The following is a 25505-nucleotide window of genomic DNA, read 5'->3' on the forward strand; positions in this document are numbered from 1 at the left end:
ATTATCCAAGAATTGTTCATTTATGTAATGTAAAGGAGGTTGCCACCTCAAAGAGGCTGAATTCTAAGGCGTTGATCTTTCTTTTCTATCTTTTCTTGAGCTGGTTTCATAACAGTCTGTGACGATTTGCATGTTGGTGGCATGTGGCTGTTTGCATGGTGGCCAGTTAGTTAGTGACAAGGTAACTATAATTTTTAATTACTAAAGCTAAGAGTAGTTTCTTGTCTGAGAAGTACCTTCCTGTAGAAGAGATCTCATCAATGGTGTTGATGAAGATGATGAAATGGTGTTGATGAAGATGAGGGAAATTGCAGAGGCTTATCTAAGCTTACCTTGTTAGTTGAATTGGGCTGCATTCTGCAAGTTGGAAGCGGGATAACCATGTACATCGTGGAAGCTAATCGTGGCCGAGTTGGATAGATTGTGGAAGCTGGATAACCGTGTTCGAGTTGGGGCCGGCCTCCGCTGGTTACTTATTGGATCATTGGCCTGGAGAGCTCCATCGCTGAAAGCTACGAGGCGACGCTAGTGTACGAGGATCTTTACCGACAACTATGAGGCGACGCTAGTGTACGAGGATCTTTATGGCAACTACGAGGCGGCGCTAGTGTACGAGGATCTTTACAACGACATTGATGAAGATATGTTCATGTTGTCGAGGAACAAGAAATTGGAAAAAAGGACTTTTGAGAAATTCACGGCGGCTGCTGCTAGATACAGGATTGACCCTCAATTTTTTTTGAAACTTTCCCTTTTATTTTGGCCAACTTTTGCACTGAATTGGATCAGTTCTTGGAGGGACATAAGCAGGAAAATAACCTGAATTTATGCCACTGAATTGGTGTAGTTCAGAAGCAATCATATCGCTAGAAAGGGTGGGGAAATCAAATCCCCTATTCTGCATGAACAAGTGAGAACTAGCCCTGTTTCAATGAGTTGTTCCTTATGTCTATCATTGAGCACAGGTGCGAGTGTCTCCTATACTTCTTTATGAGTGAGACGGGAACCCGAATCCAGATCTTCAGAAAGAACGAAGAATCTATTTTATGAATCTCTTTATTTTATGTTATATGTTATGACTCTACTCTATTTTGTTTTGGAACAGGGTAGCCGCATATATGTTATGAGCACATTATTTAATGTTTTTGGTGAGGGCTTTGAAGTCGTTTTTATTTCAAAGTTGTTTTGAAGTCATTTCTGACTGCTGGACATATTATAAAATGTTGGGATTATTTAGGTCAAGACTGGTGTGAAAAGGCACATAATAAAATGGAGCTTACAAGTTAATTGGGGGAATATTTTATTTAGGTAATATTTTGGAATTTTACAATTAGGGGGAGGTTAATGGTTCACCTTATTTTTCTTGACATTTCTCTTGTAACATATTTTTGAAATATGTAATTCACATAAATTCAGCGAGACATAGCTCAGGATATCTAGATTTTGAATATTATATGATATTTTTATTATGATGTATGTAATTCACATAACTTCAGCGAGACATAGCTCAACATATCTAGATTTTGAATTTTATATGATATTTTTATTTTGATACTAGATTTTAGTAATGTTTCGAAATAAAAATCACCTGGAACTGACAACAAGGAAAGGTTAATTGATAAGTTCAGCCAATTTTGTATTTGATACCAAAAATGTTGTATTTAAATTTTAACATGAATGCCAGTGACGTTTTAGAACCAATAATAATATTAGTAATAATAATAATAGAAACCTGCCAGTGCAAATGAATGGCTGTGAGGTAACCAAAACTCCCACTCCCTGTAAATTTATTTTATGCTTTCCCATTTTGCGTGAACAACTAAGGTTGCAACTTTCCTCGTAACCTGCACTATCTAGGAGCAGTCATTAATCATGTCTTTCCTTGAATATAATTTTCATGTATCAAACTTTTACTTGAATATACCAGAAATGTTGTATTTAAATTTTAACATGAATGGCAGAACCAGGACACTGAACTGTTGCAGTGAAATACGACCAGCATTATAAATATACTACCTGCACTACGCGATACAGTTGTAGAATAGACCATATAAATAGATAAAATGCGATGCAGTTGTAGAATACTTGTAATGTTGATTGCTTGACTCTCCGTTGTCAGGTTCTCCCATCAAATCGACAGGGACTTTATATTTTAATAATATTTTAAAACAATTTGTAGCGATCGATATCGCTGCTGCTAGCATTAGTTTGAACCAAAAAAGGAAGCTTAATATAAAGTTTTTTCGATTTATATCATGTTAAATAAATTTTTAACCCATTGGATATTGACAATTCCATTCGTACAGTTCAGAGTCTTATTACCATTGATCTTTATTTTTTGATGTATCACCTATTGAGCAACATTCTGCCAGCAAATTCTGATTTTCCATAGCCTGACTGTTTACCTCGTGTTGTTCTACAAGATTTGGAGAGCTACCATTGCAGTCTTGCGTCTTCTGTGATTTGCTTTTATGCTATTAGCTGGCCCTCCATCTTGCTCTGCAAATGGTGCAGGTGCTAAGCTTTCCACAAGTGCAGGATCTTTGGATTTATTGACTGGACTAATGAAGTTCCAGTCTAAGAAGCAGCCGAGCGGAAGACTAGCAATGTATGGTCAAACTGGAAACTAATACTTTGTTAGTCATGTGTCCTATGCTTCTTCTGAACTTGGTCAATCGACTTCGCTTATTATTTCAATCCAAGTTAATATACAAGCTATTTCCGGCAGGTATGCCGTGTGCAAAGCGAACTTGTTAATTTGAATAATGCTTATGGTTAAGAGTATGTGTTTTTCCAACAATATACTCATTATAATTTATATAATGCTTAACATTTGTGCCTTTTAAAATTGCTTTTACATCATAAAATCTCTATATACAAAAAATACTATCCACATTGGTTGAGAGAAGTTTCAATAGCCACAAAAAAATAATATCTCATATTAACCTAATAAATAATAAATTATGATATAAATATACTAACTGCTCAACTACTTTTTATCACTAAACTTCAACAATTCAAATAATACATTATAACAAATCTACTTTATTTTAAAAATAACTTAATTTCAAAATTCACTCCACTAACAAATCTACTTAATTTTTAAAATAACCTTATTTCTTTTCAAAATTAACTCAAATTACCAAAAGCTAACAAATCTCCTTATTTTAAAAAATAACCTGATTACTTCTCTACCAAAAACTACATAAAAACTATTTTATTCTCTTCCAAAACCAATTAAAAAAACTAAACTACTTTAACAGCTCGCTTCCTAAAACTACCTTCACAACTAACAACTCCTTTTATTTTATTTTATATTAAATACAATAAATGTAAATTTTAAAAAAATATTTATTACATGAATACATAACTTAAAATTTAGAAAATATTTATTACATGAACAATGGTAGTAGTAATTTGAAAAAATACCTTTGTTTGAGTGATTAAATCACTACTTTTTAAAAAACATTAAATGCCACATGGCTGGTTTATTAGTTATTAATTATAAAATATATTCCACTTTATTATGATAATTTTTGTTTTCATTATTTAATATTAAATAGTGTTAAGTTAAAAAATAAGATTTTTTTTATGAGAGATTTTTCAACGTAAATTACATAAAATTTTATTTGTCTATACGTTTCAAACTAACTAATGTGATTCATCGTCACCACAAGTTAAAGAAACAAAACCAACTTAACATATTAAACTTAAATTTTTAACACAAAAATATCAATATTAATACATAATCATTCATTTTAATAAAAATTAAATACATTCTACAACGCTTCATTACACTTTTTTATAAATTAAATTTACACAATAATCCGAAGGAAGCTAAATACATTCTACTGTCCTAAAATAAGCATTAACATTTTTATTATATATATTAAATTTACTGTCCTAAAATAAGCATTTACATTTTTATATATATTAAATTTACACAACATAAAGGTTCCGTTAGGTCTAAAGTATATACCAAATTTTGGAACGTTATCAACTTAGGCTTGATTTTCGCAACAAACTTACACATCAAGCTTCACTTAACAATTATTTAGAATCACGTGCTATACACAAAAAGTAAACATTAAGCTCGGAATTTTAACTACTAATACTAATTTTATACGTCAATTCTGACCGTCACGGTCATTGTGCACTAAAAATAAGAACAAAGAAAATCATGATGAAATTGCAGACCGTGGAGAGAGAAACTTTAATTTCAAAAGAAAAGGCGACGAAACAATACCTAACTCGTACAGCGAACCTCCGCCAGATAGCGGAGCACGAGTCCAAACCGTTTTATTGCACGACCACTTCGACCGCGAACATTGAATTTGATTATTTTTTGTTAAATCGAAACCGCCACATGTATCAGAAAAAGCGTTGCCACGTGGCAACAAAACCATGTGCCGTTATGGCCTATTATTACGATAATACCTTAATTACGGTTAATTAAAAATGGTTGGCTCCTAGCGACCCTCCATTATAGTTTTTTATGGTTTCATCGGATGGTCATCGGCTACTCATTATAGCAGAGCCGAGTTGAACTGTATGCAGAGTAAAGTTTTGCGGATTCTTGCGCTATCTACTCGCAGATTCGAGCGCAAATTTATGGAGGTATGCTTAAAAATATCCCTCGCTTCACGCAGAAACAGGTGCCTGAGATATACGCAATGTGTATCCGTTTTCTTAGCATGAACCTGTTCTTATACATGTAAGGATTTGTTCAAAAGAAATTGAACGAAATTTGAGAAAGATCCGGCCTTTTTCGCGGAGAACTTTGTTGCGACGAGCGGAGATCCGTCGGTGGTCGAAGCCACTAGGACATTATTTTGCGGGTTTCTGGGGTTTTTTTAATGATTTTCGAATTGTGCAGAGCGCTTTTGTGTTTTCAGGGTTGAAGGAGAGAAAAATTTCATTGTTAAATGATTCACAGGCTCTGGATGAGACATTCTTTATTTTAAAGATCGAGTAGCCTGTGACATGGTGCATTGAAAGGCGTATTTTAGAAATTAATTGCAATCTGACGACTTTGTGGAATAATTTGTTATGCATTTAAGCGTCAGGATCTGCTGCGCCGAATGGAGGATTGTTGATACCTTCTCAACCTTTGAATTCACCTTTGAAATCTGACGGTGAGAACAGTACCTTTGAAATCACCTTTGAAATCTGAGGGTGAGAGTGCCTTTGAAATCACCTTTGAAATCTGAGGGTGAGAACAGTAGGAAAAATACAGCTGAAGGTATTATCCATGTTTGAGCAGTAGCTGAATCGATTTTACATGCTAGCGACGAACACTAGCAATGAAGAGCTTCAAAGCGTGGCGCTCCAAGTCGAGTTGTGGCAGCATCTTGTGGGATTGTGTAAGTTCACTGTTTGTTTACATCATGTAAAACTATTTATATTTATATTTATTATCATTATTTATATATAAAACTCCCAAAACTGAGAATTACAGGTAAATCAGGAAGCTTACAGATTCTGACAAAACTGCAAACGTGGCTCTCGCATTTTGCCCTTACCATCAAAACCGAAAACATGGCTTATAGGTTTGCCCTTTATCAAAAAATGTTACAGAACTGCTTAACACCGAAACATAACCAGAGTTTCATCTTCCATGACATATAGCCAGTATTTCCTTTCGACCCATATACTAACACCAGACCAGTGAACAGTTACACAAAAAAATTCCGATATACATAACTTCTTAAAAACCAGATAGCGGAGCCGGCGATAGTTCATGCACCAGGGTGGTGATTCTTTGCGCTTGATGGTGGTGGCTTCTCGTCCATCTGTATAGGTGCTGTATACTACCCATCTAACTGACTAGATATTTTAGACTCTATCAAATTTGCCCGCTTGAGCGTCCCCGCCTCCTGCTTTCCCTTGCTTGATGTGTTGTGCCATTGTGCCAGAACATTTGTTTATTTAAGTCCACCATGGCGTCCTCGAACTTTGCCTGTTTCTTATCCCTTTTTTCTTCTCTGTCCCAAAGTCATTGCCGAAATTCAAACAGAATAATATAGCTTCTCGACTGACATTTTCAGATCTTTTGGGGGTGGTAAAGTTTGCTCAGACGAGGTCCTTGGGTGGCCAGCTGCTCCGTGTGGGCCCTGAACCAGTCCTTAGATTCAAAGATATCATCAAGATCTTTCTGCTACGTCTCTGCCGCTGCTGCGCTGGTTTGAGGTCGCACTTGGCTTCCAGGACACACTTTACTGTTTGATCCGTGGAACCAGACTGGTATAGGAAACAGGTAATGCTGGAAGCTCTAGGCAGGTCATCCTCGAGAAACTGCTGCCAACATAAATAATCATTGCAAATCAGCGCCACCATAGATGCTAACATAGGCGGTCCTAACATGCCAGTGAGGGGGTCACAGTAAATATCCTTAGTTAGCGCAGCCTCGATAAACTGCAGCTAGCCTGAAGAATCGTTGGGAACCAGTGCCGCCACAAATGCTGACATGGGTTTTCCTCTCATGCCAGTGAGAGGGCCAGATTTACTATACTTAGGAGATCCTCACGAAACCGCTACTACCCTGAAGAATGATTGCAAACCAGCGCCACAAATGCTGACATGGGTTTCCCGGACTCCTATTATGCCAGGTTACGGAAATGAAGGGCGTGGATAATGTGCTTTGCCATTTAATCTCTCCAACGTTTTTTGTCTGCTACATGTTTGGGCTACACCTCAGCCCACATGTGCTTTTGGAAGCAATGGCTTGGTTTTTAAGTCAGCCCATCACTTGGTTTGCAGACCTCCCAATACGAGCAAATTGGCAACCTGCCAATTCTGGGGAGCTTTTTTACACCCGGCTGTATACCTGCCAGTTTCCCAAAATGAACTTGAAGCTTTCCCACCAATGATATCTATAATCAACTTAAGATTCTAGAGTCACTCTCAAAATTACTCTTTTTAAGACGCGTGCTCTATGGGATTCCATTATTCTAAAGATGGCAGTCTCACATTCTGTTATATTTTTTGTCGCATCCATGAGGAACGGATAATATGCATTCTAAATATTTCGATGATGATCCTGTAGACACCTCCTGACCCATCTAGTTGTGGATTTCATTTGGAAGCACCATTAAAAGATAATTTCATCCACAGTTGCTGAGGGTGATCCATTTCTGGGGTATAGCTGCTGGCCTTAACTGCTGCCCTGTATTTGAAAGAAGAAAAATGTCATCGAAAAGCCTTTAAATATTTATTTTTTTCCTGCGGTTTGTATTGTGACGCGGTACTTTCATCTGCTATCTTTCTTCTCTTGAAGGATTTTACAGAAGCACATGTTTTTATTCTTAAATGCAGGGAGATGGAAAAGCGCCAGGTTCAAAGGGGCTCAGAATAAAAACGATACCTTCCTTGGGAATTTTGGCAGTACTTATGTTGTTTCTTATTGCCATGACAATGAAAGAACAATATGAACAGACAAGGGTATTGCTTATTTTGTTAATTTTCATTAAACATCTTATATACAGTTTCTGAAACGTTACGATGTCTGTTTGAAATTTAAGAAGAGTCTCTAAATTATTTTCAGGCTGAGGGAAGATGGCAACCCTTTGATTCAGTGAGGAATTCGAATCTTAATGCCTCCAATCATCGGAAATATCTCTCTGAAAAACTGCAGGGAGAGTGGCGAATAACTGTAAGGATTCTACTTATTTGTACTGTAGCCTGTGGATAGTGGTAAATAGAATTTTTGAAAATTCTATAGTAGCTGTGTGCTCTAGTGGAAGGACCTTTAATATGTTATTCCTTGTTATTAATCTACAATGTGTTATAACGACTTTTTATGATGTTTATCAGGATCAACTGAACACTGACAATAAAAAAGGAATTAAATCCTTACCTCGTGGCATTGTACAAGAAACTTCAGATCTAGAGCTCAAACCCCTTTGGAGAAATTCAAGGACAAAGGTAAATATTAAAGTTCACAGTGTGATATTTTTTGTGTGAGTTGAAGTACTGAGATCTCCATATTTTAATTATAAAAATTTGCTACAATCAGTTATCTTACTACTCTAGCTCTCACTTGTGCTCCATCTCTTTATACAAATATCTCATGGAAATGCAATACTTTGCGAGTCATAAAGTTTGTTTGCGATGATATGTCATAATGTTTCACAATTCTTCTACATGAACTAGAAGGAGAGTATTTATGTGTAACAAAGTCCCAACACAGGGACATGCCTTGCCTATGGTTTTTTCCTAACCAAGATTCTAGAAGATTATGTGGAGTTTAAAACCCCTGAAGAATAGAGTAATCCAAATCTGATTTACAAAATTGAAGAGGAGGATCAGGTGAGGAATTGATCCTGCCTTCTTTCTATGTACAATTTGAGTGGCCCTGAACACCCAATTTAAGGAATCTTTCTTCATTTAGAATACTTCCTTTTATTGAAGGTCAGGTCGAGTTCCATATAAAGGAAAGCTCTGCGTTTTTTTCATGTGTTAATGAAAGTGCTAGATACCCTGCTTTAACCATGTAATGCAATAATTCTGGAACAATACCCCCGTCCAGTGTGTTCCCTAAAGTCTTCGTATTAGTTATTTCTTTTTAAAATCTCTTGAAACAGATTATTGTAGCTTTTTCAGAGCTGGACTGGCAAGTCATCCCAGTCTCAAATGTATTTTTCTAACTTTGCTAATTCCTCTTTCCTTGATGTATGTAGTTTACACAAAGTATTTGACTCTGAACATATTCCTTTGATAGAACCAATCTCGAATATTTGTCCAATTGACCAGTTCTCTTTTAGGGTGGTTTTCATATAGCTAAGTGTCTCCACTCTATCTCCTTTGCCAATTTTCCAAGCATTCTAACTTTGGATAATTGTTAAGCGCTTTAAGAATATTTTTCCAATTCAAGGAATTAGTCTGAATATGATCCCCTTCTATCTGCCAGCCATCAGGTTGTGTCTTAGACTCTTAGTGTTGGGGATGGGGTGTTGCCATGCAAACAAGCCCAGGTTCAAACTCTGGTGGGTGTAGAGTCCTTTGCATCTCTGTGGATGCAAGGGAAAGTGTTTGCACCTTAACACATCCAACAGGCCAAATAGGTTTAAATGGACATTAATAGGATACTCGATCCTTACTACTTATTGAATACAATCTATACCATTTCCATGTTTACCATTGTCCAAACCATCTCTGCTAAGAAAGCTTTGTTTACGAGGGACATGGATCTCACTTCCCAGCTCTTTCTGGCTTTGAATATAAAAACTGTAAGCCCACTGAATAAGGGATAAGTGTCTTGTCTCCATTCATCTTTCTCCAAAGAAAATCAAAAGATTTTCTTATGTTATTGAAAGAACAGAAGGGGCTAAAGGGAAGGAAACATTGATGATTGATAGGGAGTTTATAAATGATTTTACTATTTTAGTGAGATTAGCCTAGCTGTTGGTAGCAATGTTTTAAAACTCTGACTCCAGTTTGGAAACGACCGAGGGTCGGCTCCGACTCCGACTCGTTATCGACTTGGCTGGTTTGATTTCAATGACTTGGTCGTTGTAAAAAATACATTAATATATTTTTTTTTATAAAAAAACATAATTTTAAAGATTTTCATTCATGTTTCCAAACACAAAGCTTTAGAATATAGAGAGAAGACAACATATGATCAAAGTAGGCTCATGAATATATCCATTATATCAAAATGGCATCTAGTGCACTGTCCAATACAAAGTTCATACTTAGCCACCAATGTCAGGATTCTTTTCTGCCTCAGCCCAAGGACAATCACTAGACTACAACAACAATACAATACAAAGTTCATACTTAGCCACCAATGTCAGGATTCTTTTCTGCCTCAGCCCAAGGACAATCACTAGACTACAACAACAATAATACCAATTCTCTGCAACCAATCATAGCTTCCCAAATGATAAGCCAATGAATTGATCAACAAATGTCTTCGAATTTGTGCCTTTGCTACAGGATGGCATGTCTCATGCTTCTACCTAGGCTGCTGGAGATGAGTTCAAGAAATCTGCCCGTAATGAAGTCTCAAAACTTTTGATTTAATTCTGGTCAAGCTCCAGAACAATCAGAGGTAAATATGTGTCTATTAGTCCATTGCCAGAACGTTTGCCTTTTTAAAAACATTGTATGGCTCAATGCATTGTTTCAATTTTCTAATTCATGCCACTAGGAAAACCATACTTCAGCCTTGTAATTTTCAATCACAGTGGTAGATTACTTTAGGGCTATAAATATGGAATAAACAACAACCTAATTGTTGATATATAGGAGGTGGAACAACTTTTGACAAATGTGCTTCAGGATTTTTTTCAAAGAGCCAAGCCGGCCGGGTTGTTACCGAGCCGGCCGAGTTGTTACCGAGCCAGCCAAGTTAATGACTGGCTTGGCCGGCTTGGTAACAACCTGGCCAGCTGTTCCGTTTTGGCCACGAGCCGACCTGGCCAGGCATTGGCTCGGTCTGCCTTGGTCAAGTCGGAGTCGCCTCGGCCGTTTTTTAAAACACTGGTTGGTAGCAGCAAGCTATTAACCCAGTTTTGAGATCCTTCTTTTAAGGTTTTCACAATAGATCCCTGCCTTTCTCCCAAGTTCTTTCAATGTAAAGATGAAATCCCTAATAAGATGTGACACTCTACCAGTTTCCATTCAAAGTGAAAGAATATGGTTGTTTTATTCTGGATATTTCTCCTGCAATTTATTGTGCAATTTTGAAGGTTTGGTTGATAGAAGTGATTCTTTGGTTATAATAACCCTGTCTAAAATGAGATGGAAGAAATTTTCTGTAGTCCGCTTGAGATCATACATGTCCCAATTTTGTGGGCTGTATATTATCCAAGGAAATTGGTCTAACTCAAATTACTAGTCATCTTGTCTTTTGGGAATGAGGGTAATAAAAGAGAAGTTTAGGACCACTATATTTCTACCTTTGTGTCTTGGGTCTTCAACTTCCAGCTAAAAAATCTTTGATGAAATCCTGAGCCCGCTGTAAACATTTCGAGATGAAACTATCTGTGTCCAGGGTGTTATCCCCTTTGGAGAGTGAAAATAGCACTGTGAAGTTCTGCCAAGGAGATTGGGATCGTTCCCATCTATTCTCAATGAACTTTCAAAACTCTTGTTCCCTGAAAAGGAGCTGGAGCTGCAGACGATCATGATATTGAAGATCCTCTCTGTCTCTTTGTGTTTTATTGAGCTTCTAATCTGTGAGTTCGTCTTGGTCTAAAGGATCCCCAGTTTCCATTCCCAAAGGGCGTTGTGCCCCCTAGGAAATTGCATAGCCCTAAATGCCATATGACCACTATTTCTAACATTCTTTCTTTCTAATCATTTCTATATGCTAATCATAGTTTCTTGAAGGGAAACTGCACTCTTCTGATATTTTATAGTCTCTTACTAGCACTAATTTTAGCCCAGGTCCTACGCCATTACTGTTTTAAGAGATCAGGTTCATTTCTTAGATATTTGGAGGGGTCTTGATCACTGATCAGATGCAAACTGAACATGGATGTGAAATCCTTCTGAGATCCCCATTCTCCATTGACCTGCTTAATTTTTTGAATCGATCCCTGCTTTAGGGTCATTCTGCTTCTTGTCTTCTTTTGGAATCCAATGCATCCTGAAATGTCAATTCCTATCTTGCATTATATGTTTGTGTAATGTTTTCTATATTTTCATTTTTGGGGCTGCTTAAACTGACCGACAGGAAAGCCATTGCCAAAAGGAGGATAGGGAATGGAATGGTTACCTTTTTTTTAGTTCCCAAAGGAAATGATTTGTGTTGCTTGTTGAGTTCTAAGCAAAAGAGTGTTGCCAAAATAAGATAATCAAAACTGGCATTATAAGCCAAACCATATGGTATTTTTTTTAATTGTTTTATTATTTTTTCTTGGTTCTATTAGTTTTGTATTTTGTGACTACATGAATCTGCAACTGGGTTGGGCTCGTTCTCATGTGACATGGGGTCGATTCCAACCACTACCACTACAACCTTTAAATGAAACCACATATGCCCCAACACAGAGCACGGGCTATAAATTGGGGGGATTTGAACCTTCGATCACATACTTTACGTAATACTTCATAACATGGCTATTGCCAATTGAATTCTCCCCCAGGGACGTATTTAAAAGGAGGACATGGGGGTGGGCTTTGATCCACTTATGTGTCCACGACCACGAGACCATTTAATATAATCTCTTTGGGTGCAACCATATGTTCAACCACTACCTCAAGGTGTTCCCATTGCTTGAGGTTAAGTCCTTGTGGAAATTGAACCTTGCTGTTGTATAAACTATACAACAAGCAGTCCCAGCACTTGATAATTTTAGGTTAAATATAATGAAAACTTAAAGTACCATTTAATTTGCAATATTTCTAATTTTCAAAGAAAGGCACAAGAAATGTCTGAGATCAGCCTATCTAGTATAATTTCTATGGGTGCAACCGTATGTTCAACCACTACCTCAAGGTATCCCCGTGGCTCGAGGTTAAGCCCTTGTGGAAATTGAACCTTGCTGGTATAACTATACAAGCAGTGCCAACAGTTGATAATTTTAGGTTAAATATAATGAAAACATAAAGTACCATTTAATTTGCAATATTTCTAATTATCAAAGAAAAGCACAAGAAATGTCTGAAATCAGCCTACATAGGTCTTGGCATACAGGTTTACTCTGAAAGCGGAAGACATTCTAGTTTGTTGAATTCCAGTGATCACTAGTAGTCACTGTAGGATGCTGAGTAAGGAGGTTGAAAATTTGTGATTGGATTGGAATGCATCCAAGGACATGCTCTTTTTGGAATCTAGATCCATGCTCGGCTGTGGTTGAGTACATATAGCCAAGATAATACCAGAAATGTAAAACTTGCATTTTTTTGCCCATGATCCCTTAAGCATGTAGCATAACTGATAATAAAAGGTGGTGGATGTGGATGTTTTTCTTTAGAATGCTATTAAAAGAGGCCCTGAGAATTCTTGCAATTTATGATATTGAGGTTCTTAAATGTATTGATTACTTTTTGTGTCATATTTGTTTTATTTCAGGACACGAGTAAGCAGCATAGAAATTTAATGGCCATGACTATAGGCATTAAACAGAAGGACAATGTCAATCGCATTGTTCAGAAGGTTAGTAGTCTAAGTTTTAACTGTCTTGAAGATTTGCCTTTGTGATCATCACCATTCCATTGTTATTCTTAAGACCAAAGCATTTGTTCTTTCAAGTTTGTTCAGTTCTTTATCAGTAACATTGGAATTCGATGTCAGTTTCTTTCAGAGAATTTTACGATTATACTCTTTCATTACGATGGTAATTTGGATGGATGGAATGATCTTGAGTGGAGTAGAAAGACAATTCACATAGGTGCTCAGAATCAAACAAAATGGTGAGCTCCTGTAATGTTGTTATCATTGTGCATAGCAGAACCTTCCCTTTTTTCAATAGTGTCTCCCATATGTAGTATGTGAGGAGCTGTTGAAAGAATTATGAAATCCTTAAGAGTTTTGAATATCCTATCAGACATTGTTATGATAAATGACTTCCGTGTTCGAAATTACCTTTTATTGCAGAGCTTTTGTTACCTGTGACCAGTTTTTTATTTGTGATTTAAGTCATGGGTTGCAACACTCAAGCATGTGCTGTCTTTGACAGTAAATATCTGTTAACACTATAATATTCTGGTTGCAGGTGGTTTGCAAAACGTTTTTTACACCCTGCCATTGTTTCCATGTATGATTATATATTTATTTGGGACGAAGACCTCGGGGTTGAAAATTTCCATCCTGGAAGGTATGTACACAAAGACTGTATTATCTATATGCTAGATCAAATTTCTACTTAAGCTTTTTGCGTATTTTTTTCCCTTTTTGTTTTATCTTTGTTCATATGGAAGCTTGTCCTTTTTGTGTTATCTACTATAGAAAAGCCAGTAGTGATTTTAATGAAGGTAATGGCTCTTACCAGATATTTGAGAATAATGAAAGCAGAGGGTTTGGAGATTTCACAGCCAGCTTTGGATCCAAATTCATCAGAAATACATCATAGGATTACAATCCGAAACAAAACACGAAGGGTCCACAGGTAAGGGCACTTTCTACAAGCTGCAGCACCTTTTTATTTCCCCTATATTTCTTTGGGCGAGAAGCCTTTCCACGAAAGTGCTAATGAGCAGATACTGTTTCTCTACTTAGTCAGACGACTATATAATCTTCGAGGGAGTACGAATTGTTCTGCTACCAGCATCGGGCCTCCATGTACTGGGTAGTTCTTTACTCTCTTATCTTGTGCAGCTTTGAACTAATCAAAGAATAATTGGAATATTGCATTACATTTGGGTATTTTTTCTATTAGTTTTTGTGTCACGATATGTATACTACATGTTTCTAGGTAGACATTGAAAGTTATATTAACAGTCTTACATAGGGATGTGTCCCATAGGGTTGGGGTTGTGCCCTTGTCGCCCTTTGCTTCAGCGGCACAAGGGGGCATCTGGTGAAACATTTCATCATGCCCCCCTTTTGTGAAACTCCACAAACTGCACTCTGAAATGTTTTGTTGAGTTACAAGATGCCTTGTGGGCAAAAGGAGGACGTGTATTGCAAAAGGAGGGGCTTGAGGGCACCCCTCTCACAAAAAGCAGGACATGTTTTGCATAAAGGGTGGCCTCTGGGCATTCCCCTCTCCCCTGCCCCTGATTTTTTTCTTATAAAAAGCATTAAATCTTTTTAAAAAAACGTTTAAAGAAATAGAAAGGTTAGTAAAACTATTAAACTTAATTCACCTTTACGTATACATCTCTCTTGTTTGACATTTACAAGTCATTTAGCATTTGAATTTGACATGAGAGTGAGTCATGTTTTGTCTTTGCTTACTCATGAGTGACTATGACTTGAATAGTGGCACTTCCATTTATGGCCCCTATGCTTTTATACAGCAGATGGACGTAGAGGGCTAGTGAATGGCATTGACTCGTTAATTCTTTTTTGATGTTGATTTCTTCTAACTAATTTTAGTTTTCATATCCATTGTAAAGTTTTAGTTTTAGCTTTTGATGCTAAATACAAATCACTGAGTCTTTGACTTGTTACTTTTTATTACGTTGAGTAATTTTAGTTTATTATTTTAGACTTCAATACTTAGTATTTAGTATTTACTTAGATGATCGAGTCTTTTACTTGTACTTTTTATTTTTTTGTGTAATTTTAATTTTTACTATTTTAGACTTAAGTACTTACTATTGAGTATCTTTTTTTTTCCCTTGGAAAAAGTCGTAATTTCCATTAATTTTTGAAAATTACATTTTGTAGAATGCCAAAGCATTGCAAAGACAAGGCTATGAAGCCTGACAAAAAATGGTTGACACAGGTGTCAAGTGCAGCGAAAAAAAACTGAAAAAAAAACCATGCCTGGGGCACTGAGATGCCAGATAGGGGGGGGGTCAAGTTTTCCTCCCCTTTTTCTTCTCTACCTTGCGCCACTCTCCATGGGCCGGGTGCATGGGAACGAGTTGAAGTGGGTTTTCCTCACCGGGTCGGGGGTTTTCCTTGTCAGAGTCTGAGGTGTCCGATTTATGCTGCCTTTTGGTTCCACTGAGTTCCATTGTGTCGAAAGCCTTTTCCGGTTGCGATTCCATGGGTACTTGTGGAGATTGTTCCTGCGGTTCTGCTTGGCTGTTCTCATTTGGGATGGGCACTTCCTCTTCACCTTCTTCCTCTTCCTCAGGTTCTAGTGGGGGAAATGTCCACCCTTTTTTGTTTTCGGATTTCCTCCTTCTTTGGCTGTCTTTTTTGGAATCTGGGCAGTTATTTTGTAGGTGCCCTGTTTGCCGACATATTCTACATCGGAATGCTGTATTTTCAATTAAAGTTTAAAGTTTGAAATTCAATTAAAGTTTTCCGTGCCTAAGGCTGGTGGGCTAGGTATAGATAATGAAAGAAAGTGCAAGGTCATCGCTAGTCGAGTCGAGACTCGAGTGCGTGTGGCGACTGTGCAGTGTGGATAGTGGAGTCTAGATACGACGATGGAGCTGAGTAGTGAGGGATCGAGTGTGTCCGTGCACGCTGCAGTAGGAGGGTCGATTGGCACAATGCAGTGGGAGTCAAAACTTGGTGGTGGAGTGATGGAGTGTGAGAGTGACATTTTCACATTGGCCAAGTTTTAGCCTCGTTAGGGTTATGTTCTTATTTTATTTTATTTTATTTTTGTTTATTTGTATGTTTTATTTTAATTAATTATAAACATTGGAAAAATGGCAAACCAAAAAACCATAACACGAATTTCATCGATTTTTTTTGACGGATTTTTCGATTTTGTTTGGGTTTGGGCTTGTGTTCATCATAGGTTTGAGTTCGGCTTGAAATTCCGCGAACATGAACAAATTTGTTTGTATTGCTTTGTGGTTCGGCGAATTTTGAATCCGAAGGATTTAATTCGCCGAACTTGGTGACTTAGGTTTGAATTGTTATAGTTGGGTATTTCATATTTTTTATAATTTTAGAGATACGTTCCCCTATGCTAGGGGTCTTGACATCCCTCCATCCCTCAAGAATTTCCTTAAAATTTTGGTGGCATCTCCACACTTCACAGTGCACACATTCCCAATGGTGCCTCCACACGGTTCCATTGTGCGTTCCCATTGCGGAAACTTGGGGGAACATTTTAAATTACCAGTGATTACTGGAAGTATACGATTTTGTAGTTCTTTTTCCATCCACTAATGTCTTTTGTCCACTCCTACCTCTCGATTGAAGATATCATCGAGGAAAGATGTTTTCTTCCACTTAGTATACTTGTGCACTCCAACTACTCACCAATGCTAGGTTTCGTCGTTCTGATGTTTATCCTAGTTATATAGTTGATATTGACATAATTGAGCAGAGATGACCATTCTTATGATCTGTTCTTGACATTCAAAGGTGTCATGACTCAAAACAGAAGAGAACTTCTAGCACGCATATATCTTGCTCTTGTTTTTTAGATTATAGTAACATGCCTTTGGCAATGAAGTATCGTAGTTGTCAATTGGATTTACATCTTCGGGTAGAGTTAAGCTGTTGCTCATTAGTTAAAACTTGAAAACTGATTTTGTTAAAAGGCATCTTATTAATTGACTTTTGTTTGCAAGCTTGATATTTGTTCATGCAATAAAAAATAAATCTTGTATGGTATTGTGTAGTACTGAGTTTGTATATTGGGTAAAAGAAACGTGAGTGTCAAGATTCATGAGAGAGAGAGATAGAGAGACAGAGAGTCAAATGAAACCAACAAAAATATTAATTCTGCAATAAAGAGAACATAGCTCTAGGGTTGCCTGATTCTTGAATAGAAATCAACCAGAAGGGGTGCAATCCTAGAGAGAGAAATAACCCAAGTAGAAGTGTGCTACAAAGAGAAAGAAACACATGAACAAATTAGAGTGCAACACTTGAGGGTGTCCCGAGGCAAATCATTTTGATAAGAATGAAGAAAAACATGATGTGTAATATTACAAATGGGAATTTTGTTTAGTAGAATTTTTATTTGAAAGTGCTTCCCAAATAAATAATCAAATGGGGAAACACTATCTAATAACACAAGCCCATTTTCATATTTCACTTATGCTTGAGCCATATTGGCGTCAATTTGGTCTTGTTCCTCCTTGCATTTGGATATTTGTCTGTCATTGAAGATCCATTCAATAAACTAGATTTGGAGTGCTTGTTGTGAATGATTTGTACTGTATGATTGGCCCACTCTTTCTCAATTAGGTAATTGTAAGAGACTAAATTATTCCCTTTTTTATCATGCCTGGTATGTTATGTAAATTTTTATTTTGAAACTGCTTCTAGTGAAACAATTGAATGTTTTAATACTTATATTATAGAAAAAAGACAATCTGCATATTTCATCTACGATTAAACTATTTTGGCACCTGTTATCACCCCAAGAAACTCACCTAGGTTGTATGTCAGTGATGCTTGGGAACATTACAATATCAACAAAATGTTGGATAAAATGATGGATGAATGAAAGAAATGTTGCATGTTCAAGCCAGATAACCACTCCTACTATGATTGACCCCAGACATGGGTGAACACCCCCAAACTACAAGGCTTTTAACCACTAATTACTCACAGTTTAAACAAAATGTGATAATGGAGAAGACTGACTATATCAGCAGATACACATGACCCTTTGATGGCTAGCTGCAACCAGTTAGGAGGTCTGTAAATCTATTATCTAATACATAGACAGGATGACAGCTCTCTAGTATTAAAGCAACAGAAACCTGTAAGCAAATTCAATGATACATGCTAAATTCTAACACAGAGGTGGGATGACAGCTCCTCTGATGCTAAACATTCACAGCACGTGAATAACTGCAAAACAGGCACAGCCTGGAACATATTGAAAAGTGAACAATTGACAACAAAAGAAGCTTGTATTAGTTGGAAATGAAGACCAGACGTTGCAGGTCTCAGAGTAGTTACAGTCTCCAGAAGTTGAAGCTTACAACAGATTAACACTCTCATCTAACATTCATCCCCCTGATTACATCGTTTTTCTGGGTATATATAGAATCTGCTTACAAAATGTCTCTGTTAGGGTATGCGTGGAGGTGTCTTAATTGACTAACAGTCGCATTTACAATTAGATATGGGTCTTCTGATTCATTTTGACTGTTTTAAATGAGCAAAATGGCTTTGTGTACTTCAGTGTCCTTCCTGAACAGTTGAAATATTATCTTTATAATTTTCAATCACTGTTGCTGTCATTGATCTGCTCTAGGATCATTCTCCTCGTCCTTGGCCGTGCTGTGTTTAATGCAGGTAGCTGAGAATTTAACGCATAGGGTACAGGTAGTTGTTGGCTTGCTTTCTCCTTCATAGGGCAGCAGAGAGCAGTCAGGAGCAGCGGGAAAGGGCAATCGAGAGCCATTAGATTTGCCCATGGCAGATCCAACAGTTATTGCGCGGCAGAGAAGCGCACACATTAACGAGCGGGGAAAAGCGGTTTTACGGGCTGGCGGTATTCCCCGCATCGCCTACCGGGGCTCGACGGTAATCGTACCGCGGGGCGCAATCCAGTAAACAACCGCCGCGTGGCAGGCAAAACCACCGCCCCCGCGGGTTAATGGGTGCGCAGGTCATGGGAAGAGGGCTTGCGACCACTGTTGAATTAATCAACGAATGGTCAGGCGGCAGGGAAACTGATCGGGGTTTAATCATATGGGAACAATAAGGGCTTGCGACCACCGTCGGATTAATCAACAGACGGTCAGGCGGTAGGGAAACTGATCGGGGTTTAATCATGCGGGAACAATCAATGGCGACCGTTAGATCGGCAGATCAACGGCTGTGATTGCGGTTGGGTTTATATGGGCGATTTGCGATAGTGATGAGGAAAAGAGCTTAAGAAAGGCACACAATCACATGATCACGGTCATATGACTGTTTACAATCAGCGCTCGAGGGCTAAGGAAAATGGGTTTGCGCAGGTTTTAATAGAGTTTCAAAGGTAAAAACGAATGTGAAAGAGAGTGTTTTTACGTAGAATAGAGAGGTCTCAAGAAAAATAAACAGATAAGGCAGGGCTATGGAGTTACAACGAGAACGAGGGAGAAGAGGAAACCAACAGCTGCGAGCACCTTAGCAACCAAAACCAACACTGTCCAATCTAATTTTAACCTTTAAACACTGAAGCTGTAGCAGAGCTAACAACACCAAATTTGTGTTGTTGCTCCATTTATTTGGATATATGTTTATCATTAAAGGTCGACTTGGTAACTCAAACATTGAGTAGTTGTTCCTAAGGATTGTCTCAGTGGCATTATTGCAACAACCTTCCTGAATTATGACCATTTCCTCATGTCTAGTTTATTGTGTAGAATTCTATTGCGAAAGCGCTTCCATGAAACATTTGAAGGGCGAAACACTTTTTTAATAATACAAGACAATTTGCATATTTTAGTGACGTTTGAACCATTTTGACATCAATTTTGTCGTGTTCCTCTATGCATTTTTTATCATCCTTTTCGTCAAAGAGGTCATTATGGCTAGCAGTTTGCCTAGTGATACCTTCAATCTTTTCAAGACGTAGGAGACAAGTTTTGAAGGAATGTCTTTCCTTATGGGCAATAAGAGCACCATCCTCTTTAACTTGCAGGATTTTGGAGTTTCCCATGTAGACTCATGCTTGATTGAGGATGAAGCGGGCCTTAGAATGGGCTTGATCACGAGGGGTGTAGTTCTCTCAAATTATTCAAGGTGAATTAATGTTGGATAAGGTTTGAAAACACCTTCTTCAAAGAGGGACAAATAAGTGGCTTTGATAAAGAGAGGAATGCTGTAGAAAATGATAGCAAAGTTTTATAATGTATGAAAGTGATTGTTTAGAATAATACATATATATTTTGAATTTAATCTAAGCATTGTCAGTAGATATAAGAATGGCAGCTCTTAGGTTCATGAACCTTACAAATGAATATACTCCTATGCCATTTCGAAGTTGGAGAACTCAGTTTCAAGTTGATTGGATTTAAGTAGTGTTCACTATGCCAATAAACATCCCAAATTTATTTTGCACCTTTGTTATCCTTGGTGTGATGATGAACAAGATCCAGCTCCGCACTGAAAGTTAAGGAACCCAATGGGTCATCCTTTTCAAGCAAACAAGATCGTGAGGGGTAGGGAGAAGTTTCTGCAAATACATTCATAAATCTTTGCTTTGAAGAAGGTCTTGCATTTCATCATTCCAAGCATGGGAACTGTTTAGGTGTAGAAAATCCATTTTTTATCCATGGATACAAGAATACTAGCACTATCTTCATCAAACATTGGTAATTTTGGCCAGAAAAAAATGGAAAAAGAGTGCATTACCCTAGAAGCAACACAAACCTGTAAATATTTTCCTTAGTTTTGCTGAAATGTCTTTTAAATTTTTTCAAGAAAGGAGGGTGCTGGTAATAGAGACTTGAGAGGGTAAAACCCTATATATCTGTTGCTATCTCGAAACAATGCTGAAAACCCTATTTTGCAGCTTTGGGCAACCTGAAAACAATAGTAGATCAAGGAGGAGTTCACATTAGCTTTGGTACCGTGTTGTGATCACTAGGAGATAAGATAACAGGATAATTTTGTTAATGTCCAACAAGTGGCCATGATAATTTCAACTTTCAAGGGACTGCTAGGTACATTAGAAACAATACATGGTGGGAAGGAAAGTGCTGGGCCTTAAATAACATAACCTTTGAGGTCAATTACCTAGAGTCTAGAGTCTTCTAAGAAACAAAAAGATACAGAGCTACGAGTCCCAAAGAATAGAGAAACCCTATTAAAAATTCTAGAATAGAGAAACCCTATTACAAATTCTAGAATAGAGAGAATAATATTGACTGGAGGTGCCTAGAGAATGTGATCAAGGGCCAGAGGAACCATTGCTTGTTGATGAGGAGGAGAAGATGCTAACCTTTGAATCTATATTGGCAGTAGGCAGATCTATTGTACGGTCTAAGGCCGAAGTGAATAAACCCATGTTAGAGGACTATCTTGTTGAACTTGAAGATCTGGAATTACAGAAGCTGTAGGTAGGGTATTCTTACTGGAAGAGGTTGCTCCTTTCTGAGATCTAGTTGAGTGGCGAGGAGGGTGTTTGTTGTGAATGGATAGCATAGCAGATTTATAACAACATTCATAGTGCTCAAGAAGCATAAGTGCGCCTGGGGAAGAGATCAAACATAACGAAGAAGTTCACACCATAACTAAACACCTAAACTTTAAGAGAGGTACGCTATAGAAGAAATTCCCTTAGGCCTTTAACAAATAATAACACTTGAATGGATGATACAAATGAGAGGAGTGTGCTGTAGCCTGTATTTATACACATCCTTTAGCGTTGGGGTGCCAGCTCCAGGAGGTTGACTAGGTTGGCCTTATCTAAAATAGCCAATGTAAATTTCAATAGATGGGTTAGCTACCCACGTGTAGGCCAAGGCCATCAATACATCACTACAGGATGTCAGCATGTGCCTCAAGTGAAGATTAACTGCACAATCTCAGCAATGTGAACAGCGATATAATTAAGTGTCTTCTAGTGATATTTGAAAAACTTTTCTGTGCCATATAAAGGCTTATATATCTTTTACACGTCCTATCTTTTCTGATGCAAGCCAATTAGACATTTTGGGAGTGTAAACACATGACTAATATGGATATATAATGTTTATTCTTCATGTGCCTTGGAGTTTATTTTGGAGTTTTGAGACTTGGCTCATTTAACTGACTTGAATATTATTACTGAAATTTTAGTAACTGTAAGTACTTTATTGGTCTCTCTCTCAGAAGTCTCACAAGATAGTATGATTTTTTGGAAGTATATTGCTCCATTGTTGTGCTAATATTTTTGGTATTTAGTATTTTATTTTCTCATGTACAGAAGCAAAATATTCTTTTGAGTTTCTCTATTCATCTCTTCGTATGTTAGTGCTTGCGGGCACATTTGTAAATGTATTTCCATGTGCATTGTTAACTAGGAGATGTACAAGTGAGAATATGTAGACAGATGATATTTATTTTCTATTGGCATAATATCTCAATCATACGTTTTGTAAATTTGTCCACATCAATATCATTCAATTATTATTTGACTTTATTCACTCTATCTAGGTGGGTGGAAGGAATGGCCCCTGTTTTCACTCGTAAAGCATGGCAATGTGCATGGCACCTTATCCAGGTATAATTGCTTTGTGAAGGGTTGTTGCTTGTTTTGTTATAACAACTTTGGAAACAATTACAAACATACAAATATCCTGATTAATTTATAGAGTTGAAAGAAAGATACATAAAATGGAAATTTGTGCCAGGTTTGATAGTTTCCAAGATCTCTCCCATTAGAAAAAGGTGCTTTTTTTTTGTGATTCTGCTCTTTTCTATCTCAAAGTTGAAAGTTAGTATTGTCATCAACAAATATGAGATAATTGTTAGCAAACATTTTTTCTCTATTAAAATATCGATCACATGGGTTCTTATTTTATGATTCTAGCTGTTTAGGAATATGTTTTTTTAAGGGATGCTCTTTGCTTTTCTAAAGATTTTAGTTTTATTAAATGTAGTCAAATTTCATGATAATGAATTCTCATAAGATACCATAATATCAATCTTCACAATACACGTAGATGTTGGAGGGGCAAGGAACAAAAGCTCCAACTTAGTATTAATAGGGTCTGTTGTGACAACTCTTGAGGCTTTCAAAGATTTAATGTTTGATTTAAGCCAAATGTAAATTGTTTTGCTATGGAGAAATTTAATTCATTCATTTTGTTCAGAGGGAAGTTCTTTTTGGAATTCAGTGTTCTTTTTTATGGCGACATTTCTAGTACTTTGGTTGCAGAGGAAATTGCTTCATAAATAGGTGGCAGGAAGCATAAAGTGGTGGCAACTGTGCCCCCATCTTCAAACGTTTGGAAACGAGAAATGACAAGGAATGTATTTTCAGAAGTGTTTATCACAAGGGTCCAAAATGAATTGAAAATTTAGGGTAGATTCTAGACCTCTTAGGAAACCATAGGAAATAGGACTGCCCAGAAATGCGAACAAAATTTTAAAGTTGTCATATATTTATCAATTTCATTATTTAATTGAGATATAAAAATTACAAAACACAAAAGTGTAGTATTATTTTAGTGAGTGATGTTGGGCTCCTATCTGGTTGACCATTCAATATGATTGAGCATCCACATTTAACCCAAGCCTAAGTTACCAAGGTGCAGATGTTTCGGGATCATTGCTGGAGGCCAACTCCTTTTTTTAAAACTTCATCAATGGGTTCTAAACCCTTGTGTATGTGTCCTTCCAACACGTAAGAGAAAGCATGCACTTAATTTCTGCTGCCTTCATCTACTCTTGGGCCCTGTTATCTTCTCACAGTGTTTCCACAGCAGATACTGATATTTGAGATTTCTTCCCTGTCTAAAAATCGTGTGAAAATGAAAAGAAAAAAATATACAAGTTGAAATTTGGTCACTTGGGGAGCAAAGCATGCTGAAAATAATGAAGAATGGTGAATGCTGAACTGCTGGACAACAATTTCCTGCAAGAAAAACATCAAACAATGCCTTCCTACTTCTCTTCTTCTCTACGGATCTCTTCCAACCTCTTCCAACCTCTTACTCTTAGTTGTTTTAATTTTTCCTGCTGACCTTGCTCTAAATTTGGCCTTATTGGGGCTTTTCAAGTATTCAGAAGCATTTTTAAATGCTAAGATCAGCACCGTAATGGCCAAAATTGGCATGCATTTCTGAATTTGTCTGGGTTATGGTGGGGGAAACAAAGGTTTTGTAGGGTAGGGCAGGCATGCTGATGGGTATGAAGAATCCAATCTGTGTGTATGCATACCCATACTACTGTGACCTGAGCATAATTGTGCCCTTCCATTTGTTGGTTCTATCTAGTGAAAAGCCTTTGCAATCAAAGATGGTTTATATTTTGTTATGCGAAGGTGGCTTGAAGCCTTGTGGATGATTCATGATTGCTTTGACAATTTTATCATAATAGTGTTCCCATGCAACATTAAAAGGAATGGCATTTGTATAAAGAAGTCAGGAGGAGCAGCATCTTCAACTTGTTCACACTTTGGGCTGTTTTTACCAGTTTTTTGCTAATGCTACTGTTGCAGCCTGGATTCCTTCTACCTAGGGGGTCCCCCATCCCTCTTTGTATTGCTGAACAAAAGACAAGCTTTCGTTGTGCAGCCTCTATTTTCTGGTGCTTGTCCTTGGAAATATTCAGACAAGTTTCACACCAAACCCCTTTTCTGGTAGAAAATGGCATATCACTTGGGTATAGATTCCCCTTTGAAATTACTTCTTGGAGAAATTGCATCCATACAGGTGGCCACTACAGGTTGGAAAATAATATCTCATTGGGCAGGCTTGTCACATTGAGACGAGGGAAAAGAGCAGTCAGCTCAATGAAGTGTTGGAGGATCATATGTAACAGCTTGAATACAGGAAGTGGCCACCTGTATGGATGCAATTTCTCCAAGAAGTAATTTCAAAGGGGAATCTATACCCAAGTGATATGCCATTTTCTACCAGAAAAGGGGTTTGGTGTGAAACTTGTCTGAATATTTCCAAGGACAAGCACCAGAAAATAGAGGCTGCACAACGAAAGCTTGTCTTTTGTTCAGCAATACAAAGAGGGATGGGGGACCCCCTAGGTAGGAGAAATTGCATCCATACAGGTGGCCACTACAGTTGGTCCGTTGTTCTTTTTTGTAAAATAAGTAGTCTCTTTTTTACGAGAGTTTTTTTTTTTTTTGGATTTTAATTTTTTTAATTGTCTTTAATTTTGTTAATTGCTTTTAATATTTTTTTATATGTTAGGTAAAGTAGCAACTTCTGGGGTTAGTATAGTTGTAGCTTTTAGTTTTGAGTTGAAAACATCACACAAATGCTGTAAACTTCCAGTGGTTTGGCTATGCAAACTGCCAAAAATTTGCTTGTTCACACTTTGGGCTGTTTTTACCGGTTTTTTGCTAATGCTACTGTTG

General features: G+C 37.4%; 1 protein-coding gene across 6 annotated transcripts in view; it reads left to right on the forward strand.

Annotated features, from left to right (window-relative positions):
• Nucleotides 1-4483: 4483 nt before the first annotated feature.
• Nucleotides 4484-25505, forward strand: part of LOC149182810 (uncharacterized) — a 58946-nt gene continuing 37924 nt past the window's right edge. For 2 of the 6 annotated variants that reach the window (XM_089416955.1, XM_089416961.1), the window contains exons 1-10: nucleotides 4486-5363; nucleotides 7315-7440; nucleotides 7544-7651; nucleotides 7813-7923; nucleotides 13025-13108; nucleotides 13247-13365; nucleotides 13668-13769; nucleotides 13944-14060; nucleotides 14175-14240; nucleotides 22622-22688. In XM_089416955.1, coding sequence (XP_089273081.1) covers nucleotides 5304-5363; nucleotides 7315-7440; nucleotides 7544-7651; nucleotides 7813-7923; nucleotides 13025-13108; nucleotides 13247-13365; nucleotides 13668-13769; nucleotides 13944-14060; nucleotides 14175-14240; nucleotides 22622-22688 — 960 coding nt within the window. In that variant the 5' untranslated portion in view covers nucleotides 4486-5303. Of the gene's footprint in view, nucleotides 5364-6047; nucleotides 6257-7119; nucleotides 7139-7314; nucleotides 7441-7543; nucleotides 7652-7812; nucleotides 7924-13024; nucleotides 13109-13246; nucleotides 13366-13667; nucleotides 13770-13943; nucleotides 14061-14174; nucleotides 14241-22621; nucleotides 22689-25505 lie in introns of those variants that run through there. The other 4 variants (XM_089416959.1, XM_089416956.1, XM_089416960.1 and 1 more) reach the window with 4 other exon arrangements.

Source organism: Pinus tabuliformis, chromosome 3_2, assembly GCF_031772625.1.
Source record: "Pinus tabuliformis cultivar Carrire ecotype Pingquan chromosome 3_2, CPIR1, whole genome shotgun sequence".
NCBI classification, from domain to species: domain Eukaryota; kingdom Viridiplantae; phylum Streptophyta; class Pinopsida; order Pinales; family Pinaceae; genus Pinus; species Pinus tabuliformis.